The sequence below is a fragment of the Rosa rugosa genome, chromosome 5 (genome assembly GCF_958449725.1).
Source record: "Rosa rugosa chromosome 5, drRosRugo1.1, whole genome shotgun sequence".
Classification (NCBI taxonomy): Eukaryota; Viridiplantae; Streptophyta; class Magnoliopsida; order Rosales; family Rosaceae; genus Rosa; species Rosa rugosa.
In genome coordinates, this window is record NC_084824.1 from 29,386,983 (window position 1) to 29,401,045 (window position 14,063).

Here is a 14,063-nt window from a genome sequence, read left to right on the forward strand (position 1 = left end):
TTAATCATGTAGTTCCAGCGCTTAAGACTTGACAACGAAATTTTTTTAAATTGGTATGACAATATAATTGAGGGGATAAATTGTATTTAATTCTCACCGAAACACTCCGTCACAAATTGACCATTGGGTAGGTTTAATACCCATAAAGGCCACACATGTCCAACTCATCTTCTGCTGGCTTGATTTGTTTTTTTCTTTCTTTACAAATCGACCAATAGGATTTTTTTTTTTCATATTTACTGCATTGCAATAAAGTCTTCATGAGATTTTAAATGAAAAAGTGGACGATGAGGAAAATTAATTGGATTTTCTTTTCTGTAAAATCCCAGATCATCCACTCTTTATGTCTAATTTGATGGTAACTTCTAGATTATTCCCATTTTGTAAGCTAGAACACTAGATTCAACTCATATGACTGATCTTGACCGTCCAACGAGGGTAGGTGAGACTAGGACGAGGTTTATAGATGGGAGGCATCATTAGAGTGCACTGTCATAGAAATATACTATACTTTTTTCGGCAAGTTTCACGACCAATTGCAGCAAATTCCTCTGTCCTCGATAGGGATGACAATGGGGCGAGGTGGGGATGGGGATCAAAATACCATTTCCATCTCCAGAATCATTCTTCACCCCAATCCCAAATAAAAATATATTGAGGATTCCCCATCTCCATCCCTACTGGAGACTTGACCTCCAAACCCACTCCAAATCCCCAATAAGAATTTAATAAATAAAATAATTTTTTTTTCTCATATTACCATTTTTTAAATTAAAATTTACAACAAATAAAATTAAAACATGATTAACTTCATAAATCATAATTTAGTGAGTGAAAAAGTCAAAAAGTTCCTCATCTCAATCTCAGTAAACAACAATAAATAAAGTAGTAAATGTATATATTTGTTATTTATATTATAAAAATAAATTAATATATATATAAATAAATAATATATAAATTAAATATATGTATATATTATTGGGGCAGGTTTGGGGATGGGGATCATAATACCATCCCCGCCCCATCCCTAATCTTAGATAGCGGGGATTGGGGATCTCCACCTCATTCCCCATTTGTCCCCGAATCCTCATCCCATTAGGGGCCGGTATCCAATGAAGCTCCACCCCACTGGGGATTTTCGCTATAAGTGGTCCTGAACTCCTGGGAAGGCTTTATGATGATATTGTGGAGATGGTTTCTTCTGCTCTAAATATGAGGATCATTCATACTAAGCGAGGGGCCAATTTAGTGTCTCACATGTTGGCAGATTATGCCAAAATCCTTTAGCACGAAAGCATTTTCTTTTCTCCTCCTAGTTTCCTTATGGCTACAATTACAACTGATTCTATTGCAATGTAACACTTATATATTTCAATAAATGGATGACATCATTTTACTCAAAAAAATAATCTACTTTTTTCATATCTCTATTAAGTACTTGTTCTTTAACATCATGTGTGGTATCTTATGGTTTAGTGTATAGGTGTGTAATACCCTGGAAATTCGTTATTAATTCCTAATGGTTTTCGGGAATTAATAAAGTGTTCATTAGTAGGATTTCGTGGTTTGACGGTCGAGCGAAAGTGTTTCAGACGAATAATTACTCGAAACGTTTTATTTTTGAGGGGTCAAGGGGTTGATTTTTTATTCGTTGGGTTTCTCTAAAAAATTCCTTCACGAAAGTCGTAGACCGCGTTGATACAAGTTCGTACATTTGTGGAACGTAAAAATCGGAGTTCGTATGAAGAAGTTATGGTCTTCGGAAAAAGTTTCAATTTTTAGAAACTTTTTCTCTCTCCTATCTCCTCGAGCCCGTGCACAGCTCCTCCCTTCGCCAGTCAAATTCTCCTTCCTCCGGCCACCATAGGACGCGATTCAAAGTGAGTTTTGCTTGCCTCAATCCCTTCTAGAGGTCTGTGGAAGAATTGGAGCAAGAAACGAGCTGTGGAGAGCGCTGCAAGGTCGAGAAGTAGGGCAACCGAGCTACAAATCGCCTTGGTCGGAGTTGAAGATTCCGCCACTTTAGGTGGAATTTCTTGAGGGGTTTGTTGCCCAGAGGCTGGGGAAGGATTCTCCCAAGGTAGCTTGCAACGATTTCACTTGTGGAGGATGAATCAAAGCTTTGAAGATCTAGGGTTTCAATCGGCCCGATTTGTTCTAAGGTAAAATTCGATCAATTGGCTTATAATTTGACTTTGATGTAGTTGGGAAAGTTGTAACTCAAGTTTTCATGAAGACTTTTTGTTTAGGAAGTTTGGCCAAATTCCGACTTTGGATTGGTGGCGACGCCGCCATAGTAGCGGTGTTTTCCGGCCACCTCAGGGGCAGTTTCTGCTTCTCATTGTGATCTACCCATCGATACAAGCATTTCGGTATATAGTTTGTAATTTTTGAAAATCGTATGAGCGAGTTATGATTTTTAGGGTTTTCGGTTCGATCGATTTTCGATCTGTGAGGATCCGGCCGTCTGATCGACTTGTAGAGATTTGATACATTGATCGTATAAGTGTTCCGATGACTTTGTGTGGTCTCGGATGAGGATCCAACCATTGGATCATTGTATAATTGTGTTTTTGTGGATTATGTGCTAAGTCGAGATCGTATGTGATTAGGTGTTTAATGGAATTGTTTTGGACGAACATTTGTTGATTGTGTGATCTTGGCTGTTAGAGAAGACACAGCAGGATTTAGAGGTGAGTGAATTTCACGTTGTTCATTTATGAACGGTTTTACTTATTATTCGGAATCATATGATATATTGTAAATCGTTTTCGGAAATGAGTATTTGTTTTAAATGATATGAACTCGATCGACTATGGTTCATAGGACTGCGGTTCACAGGTATGGAAAATGAGATTTTAAGTATAAAAATGAGTTTCTCGAGTTTTTGCTATTGCGAACTATAGTTGGTATTAGTCGCGTCCCTGAGTGGATGACTACGTGTGTGTGTGTGTATATATATATATATATATATATATTTACGTGAAAAATAATATATATCTTGGTGGAATTGTGTGTTTAGTTCACTATGGTTGTGCAATGTAATGTTAAGAAAAATAAATGAATTTGGAAAGAAAAGATGGTTTGGTCGGCTTGAGGATTGTAAGAAGTAGGTATGATTTTGGTGATGGTTTTGTGTTGAGAAAAAAATAATTGGAAAATGACTTCATTATTGTTTTGAGGTTGTTAGAGTTGAGGAAACCATCTTTTGTGATAACCAGTGTGGTGATATGTGAGATGATTTGCGTGATGATTGTGTGTAAATGATGTGGGTTGTGGCTGTTGAGTGATTGGTGTTATCAATGGTTGATGGTGTATTGTTTTCTAGTTTACTTCTATTATTGAATTGTTGTTTTCTTTTGTAATCTCCTGAACTAAATTATATGCAGGGATTACTGTTTTCTGAATTGATTGGTTTTAATGTAATCACCTGAACTAAACTATATGCAGGGATTACTATGATTTTGGATTGTGTGCTTTTAGTGATCTCTTGAACTAATTTTCTAAGCAGGGATTACTGGTTTTATTTACTTTAATGATGTGAGAGTAGTTGTCGTTGAGACTCATAGTGAGTCGAGAAATGTTTTATCACGTTGTTGTGGTGATAAATGCTTTCTGTCGAGAGGAAGTGAGTGATTTCTTTGGTTTGTTGTTGAGCTTTCAAATGATTTGGTTTGTCAGGTAGTGACTCGTGTTTTCCTTAAAAAGGAAAGGATTTTGCTTTCGGAAAATAATTATTGTGTTGATTTGTTGTCCTTGAGTCGGAAAGGTGTTTTGTGGTTATTAGGGTTTACTCACACGAGCTTGCAAAAGCTTACCGGATTTGTTGTTTCAACCTGGTGCACTATTCCATGGTGTAGGGGTTATTGTGCAGGTTAGAATATCGAGTGATCGTTGTCAAAGCTGAGGTGTACGTTCAGTGACGTGGACATCGAAGGGTACTTTTAGCTTTAAATCTTCCGCTGTGTAGTGAGTTGTGGTGGGTGTGTTTACTTATTGAATTGTCATTCAGTTTAATTTGTAAACTCTTTGTAATGTAATATGTGACTCTAAAGAACGAGTCGGTATTGACATTGTGAGCTCGGTTTGTTTAGTTACTTAATTTAAATGAAAAATTTTCTATGTTTTTTCTTGTGCTTGTTGAGTTTTCGCGTTTCGGATTTGAATTCCTTTATTCAAAATTCGGGGCGTGACAAGGTGACCCTTTCAGAAGCCTTATTCAGATTAAATATGTCTTTTGTCTCTCTACTCATAAAGATGGTGAAGAGGGAACAAGAATAATGTCCTTCAAAAATTCCAAGAAACCATCTCAACACTCTCTAAAGTGAAATGTTTGGAAGATGAGAACTACTATTGACAGGACCTGCCCTGAATTTCAACCTGAAATCCGAGGTGGCCCTGTGGGGCCCACCTTAGGAATAACTCTACCAAAATTTCGGTAGAGTCACCCTTAAAAATGGACTATCTAAAATCTGTAGAAAACACATTCACACTTCAAATAAATCAACCTCATTCTCCTGGAGCCACCCTGCTCTCCAAATCACAACAACTGAAATCCAAAATACAACATGGTCCAAATTTTATAACAAATATCCCACAGGTTATCAGAGCAATCTAAAAGAGGAAAAGAATTTTGATACAAGTAGGTTCAATAAATAACCTACAATATGAAAAACAACAACAGCAGATACTATTCCTCGAATCCTACAATGTCGAACCAGCTACTCTGCAGACTGGGCATTTGAAACCGAAGGGCTCAGGGAGAAAGCATATAAAAATGTTAGCGTGAGTGGACAAAAATAAATATTTCAAAAGTAATTGAAAATGAAAGGGGTTTTATATTTTCCCACATATATTCCTTCATAAAGTTCAATGCATGCAACAGTCAACAACAAAACACTTTGAAAAATCGATATCTTGTATAATCAGACCAGCCCCGCTGGTTAAATATAAAAGTATGGGGAAGAAATATGATTACACGCATTTCTATGCATGTAATTGTATCTAAAACACTAGAAATAAGTTAATCCTTAAGTTAATTATAATGTAATTAATCCATTTTTATTTATTTTGTAGTAAATAAACGGAGTTGTGGATTTCGGATGAAATCGTGCGAAAATGAAGCTAATTAGGATTACCGACGAAAAGACGAAGTTGTTGACACGATGAACCATGGTCAATGCAAGTTTGAGAGCGAAACCCGACTAGTCACTTGACAATATATATGGAAATATTCGAGATTGTGGATGAAGAGGAGAAGAAGAAAATTGCAGAAAAGAAAGAAAAGGTTGTATTAATTAATCATTAGCTTGATTAATTAATAAGCACGTTGACCTTTAACCATTAGCATGCAGCACCTTACTTAATTAGACCTTAGTTTAATTAAACCTTACACTTAATTAAGCTTTGGTTTCAATTAAGCATGTCTGCTGCCATCACGTGCCCATTTCTTCCTTCCTTCTTGGCCACTCCCATGATGCCACGTGGCTGTCCTATCTCCCTCCTCACTCTCAGCGATCTGCAGCCACAAACCTTAATTAATCCCATCATATATTCTCTCTTCCTCACACTGACCACGACCTAATGATCCATATATATACATCCTCCAACAGTAGCCGACAGGGGAGATATACTCTCTCACCCAACCATCAATTATCGAATTCCCCTTCCCCTTCGACCACCAGACATCCTCCAGCGCCGCACCACAGATTCCTTCAATTACCCATTATTCTCTCTACCATCACTCCCTCTCCTCTCAACTATTCTTCATCATCACTCACCCAAAGTTCATCAATTCTTCATAATTCCGGATTTATAGGTACAAGAGAGAGTGTAATTCCAAGCTAGTCATGCTCACTCTCTAGTGTTGTTGTGATTAGTGTTGGTCTCTCTCTTTTCTTTACTCTCTTCTTGCTTTAATTTCTTGTAATTGATGAATTTCTTTGTGGGTATGTTGATGGATTGTGAGTAGTTTCTTATTTGGGTCTAGGGCTTGAAGCCCTAGCAATTTTTACCATGTAATGACATTAATTTTTGGTGCTTAATGAAAGTGTGTTATGGTTTCTGTTCATGACTTTGCGTAATTTTCGATGGGAATTTGTTATAGAAATTAGCCAATTTTATGACTAGTTCTTGTCCTCATCATGAAATTCATTTAATTAGTGGCTTAATTTTATGAATGAGTATGTTGTCATGAGCAAATTGTTAGTCTCTAAAAATTGACTTAATGCCATTTTATGCATGTTAGGAGCCCTAGTCCGGTCTTAATGTGTGTGATATGAGAATGTGAATGCCCTAGTCCGGATTTGCATTATCACTCTAAGGCCCTAGTCCGGCTTAGAGTTAGGGATTGCGCCATTTCCCTTTTATTGTGTGCCAAAATTGTGTTGTTACGGTAAATGATTGCTAGAGTGGATGCTTTAGTACCCAAATTTTGTCCATTGTTTTCCAAACCTTTAAATTTCTAGCACTTTACTTTTTTGCAAATTTTAATTTTCTAGTTTTTAATTTCCAAAACCAAAAATTAATTCCCCCAAATATTTGCTCACATTTTTCATTGTAAGTACCATAAGGCCTTGAGCCTACCAATTTATTTTGGTGAGTTCTTGCCTACTTTTTGGCTTCGGGAGACCTAAGCCGTGCATGTGTGAGACTTGGTGTTTCACTTAGCCATTTACAATTTTTTCTTTTAGTTTAGCAAGTGACTTTTGTGACCCATAAACCATTGGATTTGAGCTAGCTCAAGATCCCCGAGGTACGATATTTCCGGGTTTAAATATTTCCCAATTCTTTGATGACCGTGTCCTTGTTGCGCGTAAGTTGCATTTTAGGCATCAAATCAAAATATCACCATACGAGTAAGGGAACCTCCCAGGCTCGGGTCGGAGCCACCCATACTCTTGCTCAACTCACCCACAAACACAGAGTAAGCGGGGAGGAGTACTAATAGGCTAGCTAGCAATAAAAGAAAAACGACCCAGGTATGGTGGAGAAAAACATACAAAAACCGAAAACCAATAAGACTTTCCCAAAATCTTGCAGAGGAAAGTACAAGTACGATTCCCAACAGTAGACGGAAAATCTCATGAGAAATCAAATAAATCAACGACGTGTCCCACATGCCAAGATATTCTCAAATCCATAAACAAATCAGCAAGAAACAATAGATAGATATAATTCCATCGAAAATCCCATTTTCGAAAATCTTCCAGAAATCTCAAAATCGACAAATAAAAATATACTTAATTATGAAAATCACATCAGAAAATAACTCGTCGAAAATCATCATAAATCATAAATTCAAATCCGAGCATCGCAAACTCATATCCGAAAATCATGATGGAAACCCAATCAATAAACCAAATTATAATCCAAAATTAATTTATAATCCGAAACTAAAATATATGCTCAGTAAATGAAACGATAAATGAATAAATCAATAACTCGGAAAATATTTGCATGCATTAAATCAAAGGTCCACTCACAGTATATGACTAACGTGGCACCCAAGCTTATGGATCCTCGTCGAGCAATGGGTCGGTACCTAGTCCTGTGCAAAATTATATTCCGTAAACAACAATTCAAAAATTAAATATGATTCTAAAACAATACCCGAAAACCCCTTGTAAACCAACATCTCCATTTCTTCTCGGATTCATCCCAAACTTCACCACTAAGATCCATTTTTTGATTAAAGTATTCCATAACAGAAATGTGGGAGATCCAACGGTTGGATTCCCGTAAATCGACAACCAAAATTCCAAACTTCGGAAATTCAAGATTGATAACAAACTTCCTCCAATTTTCAAACAAATTCATACCTACCAGTTCACACACTACAATCAACCTAACTAGCCAAAACAGAAAGCCAAAATTTGTCCCATGCGCCACCAACAGTAGTAGCACGTGAGGCCCACACGCCGCCGGCCAACCCCCAAACCGGGTATCAACACCTATACCAAATTCTTCCTCTCATCCTCCCAAACAACATTCACAACTATCACAAAGTCCAATTTGAAGCACAAAGACCGGAATTTACCTCGAAAGCAGAAGGGGACGATTTGGAACCCTAGAACTTCAATCCTTCGATTCGGCCTCCACACTTCAAATTGGAACAAGAGGCTTGGAGGGCTTGATGTGCGTTCCAAGAGCTCCAAGACCCAACAAGAAATTTGGCCGGAGGTGGCCGGAAACTCTAGTTCCGACCCAAAACTCATAATGAAGGCGCTGTCTACTTCTCCTCCTTGCTGCACCTTCTACAACTTGAATCAAGTCACCAAACCAACCCAAATTTGTAGAGGACAGCGAGAGCTTTCCAACAGTACCTGTGGTGTCCAAAACCGTCGCTGGACGGAGGAGAAATTGTAGGAAGAAAAAGTTGGGGTTGGGGGGCCGATCGGGTCAGGGAAAGAGAGTGAACAGGGTAAAAAGTAGGTTTCCGGAAATAGTAAGCTTCCAAAGTAAAAAATTTCCCTAAACAGTAACTTTAGTTTTTTTTTTTTTTTTTTATCATTACTTTTGCATACAAACTCCGATTTAAGAGTGCCACGTGTCTACAGACTCGGTTTAATGTCCTCTACAACTTTCTTGAAGGAAATTTTCTCAAATTAAGAACGAAACAAAAAGTCAACTCTTTGGTCCACTAAAAGTTCAAAACAAGGTAAAAAGTGAAAGTAATTATCATTTAGTGTCTAAATGACTAGTAAACTGATAAATTGAGATACGGGATGTAACAACAATTAATACCAAGGCTTCTAGATCCCAAGAATTTTCTTGAAGGCATCACTTGGGCACAACAAAGTTTTTTTGCTAAAGACACCAACATTTTGAGGCAAACATGTACCCAAAATTAGAAGTTAATAAAGATAAGGGTGCGGCTATTGTCACCCTATCATTTTCCTTGTTCACCTTACAAATATTTGAATTATTGAAAAACTATATTACCCAAGTGCAAAATGACTAATAAGTACACTAATTTTCTAAAATCTGAATCTGTAAGAAAATAAATACATAACAAATTAATTAAATACAAATTTCTCATTAGATAATATTAGTCTTCATCTTATCCATCCAAATTTGAATTTATTATTATTTTTTTCGTCTTTTTGTTGTCTCCTCATTGTTAATTCGTGATTCAATTTACAAAATCATTCATCATTAGTGTTAACTTCATCAAAGTATTTGCATATCCTTTGTGAACACTGAAAGTAAAAATTTTAAACACAAAAAAAAAAAAAAAAAAAAAAAACTCAATTTCTTCTTCATTGCTCATTGTTGTTAACTTACTAATCTTTTGACATGGATTGATATAGACGAACATCGAAGCTGAAAGAAAAATTAAAAAAATGGAAGTAAAATCAGATTATGATTTTATTTGAAAACTTTAATAGATTTTAGTTTTTTAGTGGTATAAATTAAATGATAGATGAAACTCTTTTTAATTGGATACGTCATCTCAGGATATTCTTGGAAACAAAAATGGGTTAGATTAGGCCTCATCATGGGCCGGGCTAGAGCCAGCCCTACCCTAAATTTTAGGGCTTAGGGTAAGGTTGAGCTGGGCTTTGACCAAGTCAACGAAACTTAGGGCCGGGCCGAGGCTTCAATACGTAATCCCTTACCCGCCCTTAAGGCCCATTCCGCAAAGGCCGAAAGGGTCGGGCCGGGTCTTTGTTTAACTCACATAAAATACAATTTTGCTAACTACATAAACTCAAATTGAAAATGAAAACAAAAAAAAAACATATATATAAGAAACTGAATACTTAATTACAAATATCTACAAATCTCACATAAACTAACTCACATTCTTACTGATCAAGTAGTAGACTTGAAATTGAAATGAAACTGCACAAATGCAGTAAGCCACTGAGGCTACAAAAAACGAAGCAATGCTTGACACTTTGATACAAAAACTGATCATGTCTTCATGACTTCATCAATTCACAAGAAGTGGTGATCTTTGATACAAAAACTGATCATGTCTTCATGACTTCATCAATTCACAAGAAGTGGTAATATTTGATACAAAAACTGAACTACTGAAGCATGGTTTGCACAGAGGCACTAAGCCACTAAGGCTACAAAAACTGAAGCAGTGCTTGACACTTCGATTCAAAAACTGATCAAGTCTTCATCAATTCACAAGAAGTGGTAATCTTTCATGGCAACCAAACAAAGAACCTGCAAAGGAAAACCAAATAATTAATTTATGTGGGATTTCAGTTCAACAACATATATAAATGCAACTGGACATATATTTCTGGAAAAACTTGCTTCTGGACACATATTTTACTTTCACTTTCAGTTTAACGACATATATTTCAGTTCAGCAACAAATGCAAACAAGCATATTGAAACCTCAATTTTAACACAAACAAAACATACCAAATCCAAAAAACATTCAGCAACATAGATTCAAACAGAGATTAAAACCCAGAAGGCCAGAACAAACAAAAATTGAGAACGAGGTCCTCACCTTCTGCGTCGGCGGTGGATGCATAACGAAGACTGGGAACGAAGTCCACATGACCACACCTTGTGCGTCAACGTCGCCTACTCCACTGCCTCAGCTCGGGTCGGAACCGGACACTGTCAACATCACAGCCTCAGCTCGCGTCACAAGCTCGTGTCGCCGACTCTGTCTACTCCTTGATCTGCGGTCTGACTCGTTGGCAAGTCTCGATCTGAGGTCTGACTCGTCACAATCCTACCGGAACAAGTCTCGATCTGAGGTCCAACTCGTCGCAAGCCTACCGGAACAAGTCTCGATCTGCAGCGGAGAAGATAGGTTTGCTGGTCTGGACTCTGAAGGAGAGTAGTCGCAAGTCTCTACTGGTCCAAAACGGCCGGATGTGGTGGCTGGTGGTGGAGAAGTATAGGTTTGAGAGTTGAGAGTTTGAGAGTTTGAGAGAGAGTCTGTGAGAGAGAGGCGGCCACTCAGAGAGACACTCTCGATTAGGTCGATGACTCGATAGTGGGATAGGTTTTGACGTCTAGGTTAGGATTTTGCTAAAGTGGCTACTTGAGTTGGACTTCGACATTTGGGTTGGGCCTTAAATAGCCAGAATGATTTAAGAGACCCATTTTGTACAGATTGATAGATTCAAATTTCTTCTGTAGTTTTTATACACATGTAATATTGTAATAGAAAATAATAATAATATAATATTAATTTTTAGGGCCGGGCTTCATTTGTATGACCCATACCCTACCCTATTTTAGAAAGGGTCGGGCCGGCCCGCCCTAATGGAAGGGCCAGGCCGGCTGGGCTTAGAGCGGGCTTTGGGCCCAAGGGCCATATGATGAGGCCTAGATTAGATAAGTAAATTTAATAATTAAAATTAAAATGTAAGGTGTAATGAGGAAGTAGGGTGAACAAAGAAAATGATAAGATGACAATAACCGCACCCTAAAGATAACCCAATTGCATAACTGGGACGTACTGTCTTTAGGGTAGGCCTCATCAAATAGCCCTCTGGCCCGTAGAGCTGAAGCCCGACCCGGCTCTAAAAGCCCTACCCGGCCCGACCCTAAAATTTATATATTCTGATTATTTTCTATTACATAGAAATAAAATTTAAAATCTGTATATGTGTTATATTAGAAAATGGGTACAAACCCAATTACCCAAATAACCTATTAATGTATGAGGCCCAATGGCCCATTTCTTCCCAAGTCAGTCCAAGTCCAAGGCTTAAAACCTAGGCGTGTCTAGGACTCTAGGGCAACAACTCCACGTCTTCATCTCTTGACTCTCTTCGATAGTTTGACAAACGGAGGCCGTCTCTCTCTTCTTCTCAAAACTCCATGCTCCGTCTTCTCCAGCCTCCGCCTCCTCCAGCCTCTGTCTTCTCTAGCTTCGACGCCGCCTCCGCCTCCAGCATCGATGTGGTCTCGGTCTCCAGCATCGATGACTCTTCCGCCTCCTCTAGCCTCTGCTTCCTCCAGCGTCGTGCCGCCTCCGCGTTCTCCAGTGTCGATGTCGCCTTCTCCAGCTGAAGCTAGTGATATTTCCGATGAGAAACCAGGCAAGACTGGTTCGAAGCCACCAAAGCCGCTCAAGGACTATATTCATGTACGAGCAAGAAGGGGTCAAGCCACTGACAGCTATAGTCTAGCTGAAGATCGCCGCCATCTCCAAACCTCACAGCCAAACACTCGGCCTCCGGCCCTCCTCCTCCAGTCCGAACCATTCGCCGACATTTGCTTCTTCGATACATGGTAAGATAATACTGGTACTGCTGTTTTTACATAGTTACAGTTGAAATTTGAATGTTTTAAGTGATGTTTGTGGTTTTCTGGTTGGGTTGAGAGAGAGAGAGAAGGAAGAAGAAGACTCCCAACTTTCATGAAGATGCGGCAATGGTGTGCAATTGTGTATTTGTATGCTTATGTTGTTGAAATGAAATGTGTCCAGTAGCTAAATTATTGGATTAATTTCAGTTTACTCCCCTGAGGTTTTGGGGTGTCATCATTTCACCCCCCAAACTCTCAATTTCACTTTTTTACCCCCTGAACTTTCCAATTTCAATCAGCCGTGTCCAATTTCTCCTATTCCGTCCAAATTGGACGTTAAACCTTTGAGGGCTAAAATGGTCATCTCAAGATAAAAAAAATAAAAAAAAAATAAAATAAAAAATTCCTTTTTGTTTTTTTTCCTGTTTCTTTATTTTTATTTTTTATTTTTATTTTGTCTTCAACCTATACATCACAAGTTATAATATGTTTATAAAAAAAAAAAAAAAAATACTCTAGGTGGTTGAAAGCCGCTCGCTGGTCTACGATATTTGTGATATATCTCTGATAAAGTGAAGAATTTTAGGATATATCTCCAATAAAGTGAAGAAATATCTGTAAAAAATAATTTTACACTTTATCTGTAAATAAATATCTGTAAAAAATGATTTTACACACTCGTTGGTCTACAATATTTGTGATATATCTCTGATAAAGTGAAGAATTTTAGGATATATCCCCAATAAAGTGAAGAAATATCTGTAAAAAATAATTTCACACTTTATCTGTAAATAAATATCTGTAAAAAATGATTTTACACAGATATTTCTTCACTTTATTGGGGATATACAGATATTTACGGATAAAGTGTAAAATCATTTTTTACAGATATTTCTTCACTTTATTGGGGATATATCCTAAAAATCTTCACTTTATTGGAGATATATCACAATAATCGTAGACCAAAAATGATTTTACACAAATATTTCTTCACTTTATTGAGGATATACAGATATTTATTTACATATAAAGTGTAAAATTATTTTTTACAGATATTTCTTCACTTTATTGGGGATATATCCTAAAATTCTTCACTTTATCGGAGATATATCACAAATATCGTAGACCAGCGAGCGGCTTTCAACCACCTAGAGTATTTTTTTGTTTTTATAAACCTATTATAACTTGTGGTGTATAGGTTGAAGACAAAATAATTTTTTTTTAAAAAAAACAAAGAAACAGAAAAAAGAAAAGAAAAGATTTTTTATTTTTTTTATTTTTTTTAGCCCTCAAAGGTCAAAGTTAACGTCCAATTTGGACAGAATAAGAGAAATTGGACACGATTGATTGAAATTGGAAAGTTCAGGGGGTAAAAAAGTGAAATTGAGAGTTTGGGGGGTAAAATGATAACACCCCCAAACCTCAGGGGGGTAAACTGAAATTAATCCTAAATTATTTATATGATTTTATGCAGGTTCTTTCTTTGGTTGCCATGGATCTTCATATTAGTAAGAGATGAAGGAAACTTTGCTGGTGTTAAATCAAACCATGCTTCAGTTTTTGTATCAAAGATAACAACTTTTTGTGAATTGATGAAGACTTGATCAGTTCATCAGTTTTTGTAACAACTTTTTGTAGCCTCAGTCAGTGGCTTAGTGCCTCAGTGCAATTTCATTTTCAATTATAAAACTTGATCATTGAGAATGTGAGTTTTTGTGGGATTTGTAATTATTTGTAATCAACTAAGCCACTCAGGTTTTGAAATCTCAAGACTTTAGTATTCAGTTTCATTTTTTTTATTTTTTACTCAGCAAAATTTGGTTTTA

The 14,063-nt window shown here is 37.1% G+C and overlaps 1 protein-coding gene across 3 annotated transcripts; it reads left to right on the plus strand.

The window, feature by feature from the left end:
* The first annotated feature begins 11,287 nt into the window (after positions 1-11,287).
* Positions 11,288-13,997, plus strand: LOC133710581 (uncharacterized). 3 transcript variants are annotated; one of them, XR_009846750.1, is made up of 3 exons: positions 11,371-12,222; positions 12,316-12,366; positions 13,712-13,997. XR_009846750.1 is itself a non-coding variant. In XM_062136688.1 (2 exons), exons 1-2 carry the CDS (start codon positions 11,888-11,890, stop codon positions 13,839-13,841), a joined length of 465 nt encoding a protein of 154 aa, XP_061992672.1. In that variant the 5' UTR covers positions 11,388-11,887; the 3' UTR covers positions 13,842-13,970. The 3 variants fall into 3 exon arrangements, 1 of the variants encoding a protein (XP_061992672.1); XR_009846749.1 differs by lacking the exon at positions 13,712-13,997 and having other exon boundaries at positions 11,288-12,222; positions 12,316-12,509; XM_062136688.1 differs by lacking the exon at positions 12,316-12,366 and having other exon boundaries at positions 11,388-12,222; positions 13,712-13,970.
* Positions 13,998-14,063: the final 66 nt, after the last annotated feature.

Coding starts and splice junctions, on each gene's coding strand:
- LOC133710581 (XM_062136688.1), top strand. CDS start 11,888: ATGTGGTCTCGGTCTCCAGCATCGATGACTCTTCCGCCTCCTCTAGCC. Junction 12,223..13,711: donor ATTTGCTTCTTCGATACATG/GTAAGATAATAC, acceptor GATTTTATGCAG/GTTCTTTCTTTGGTTGCCAT.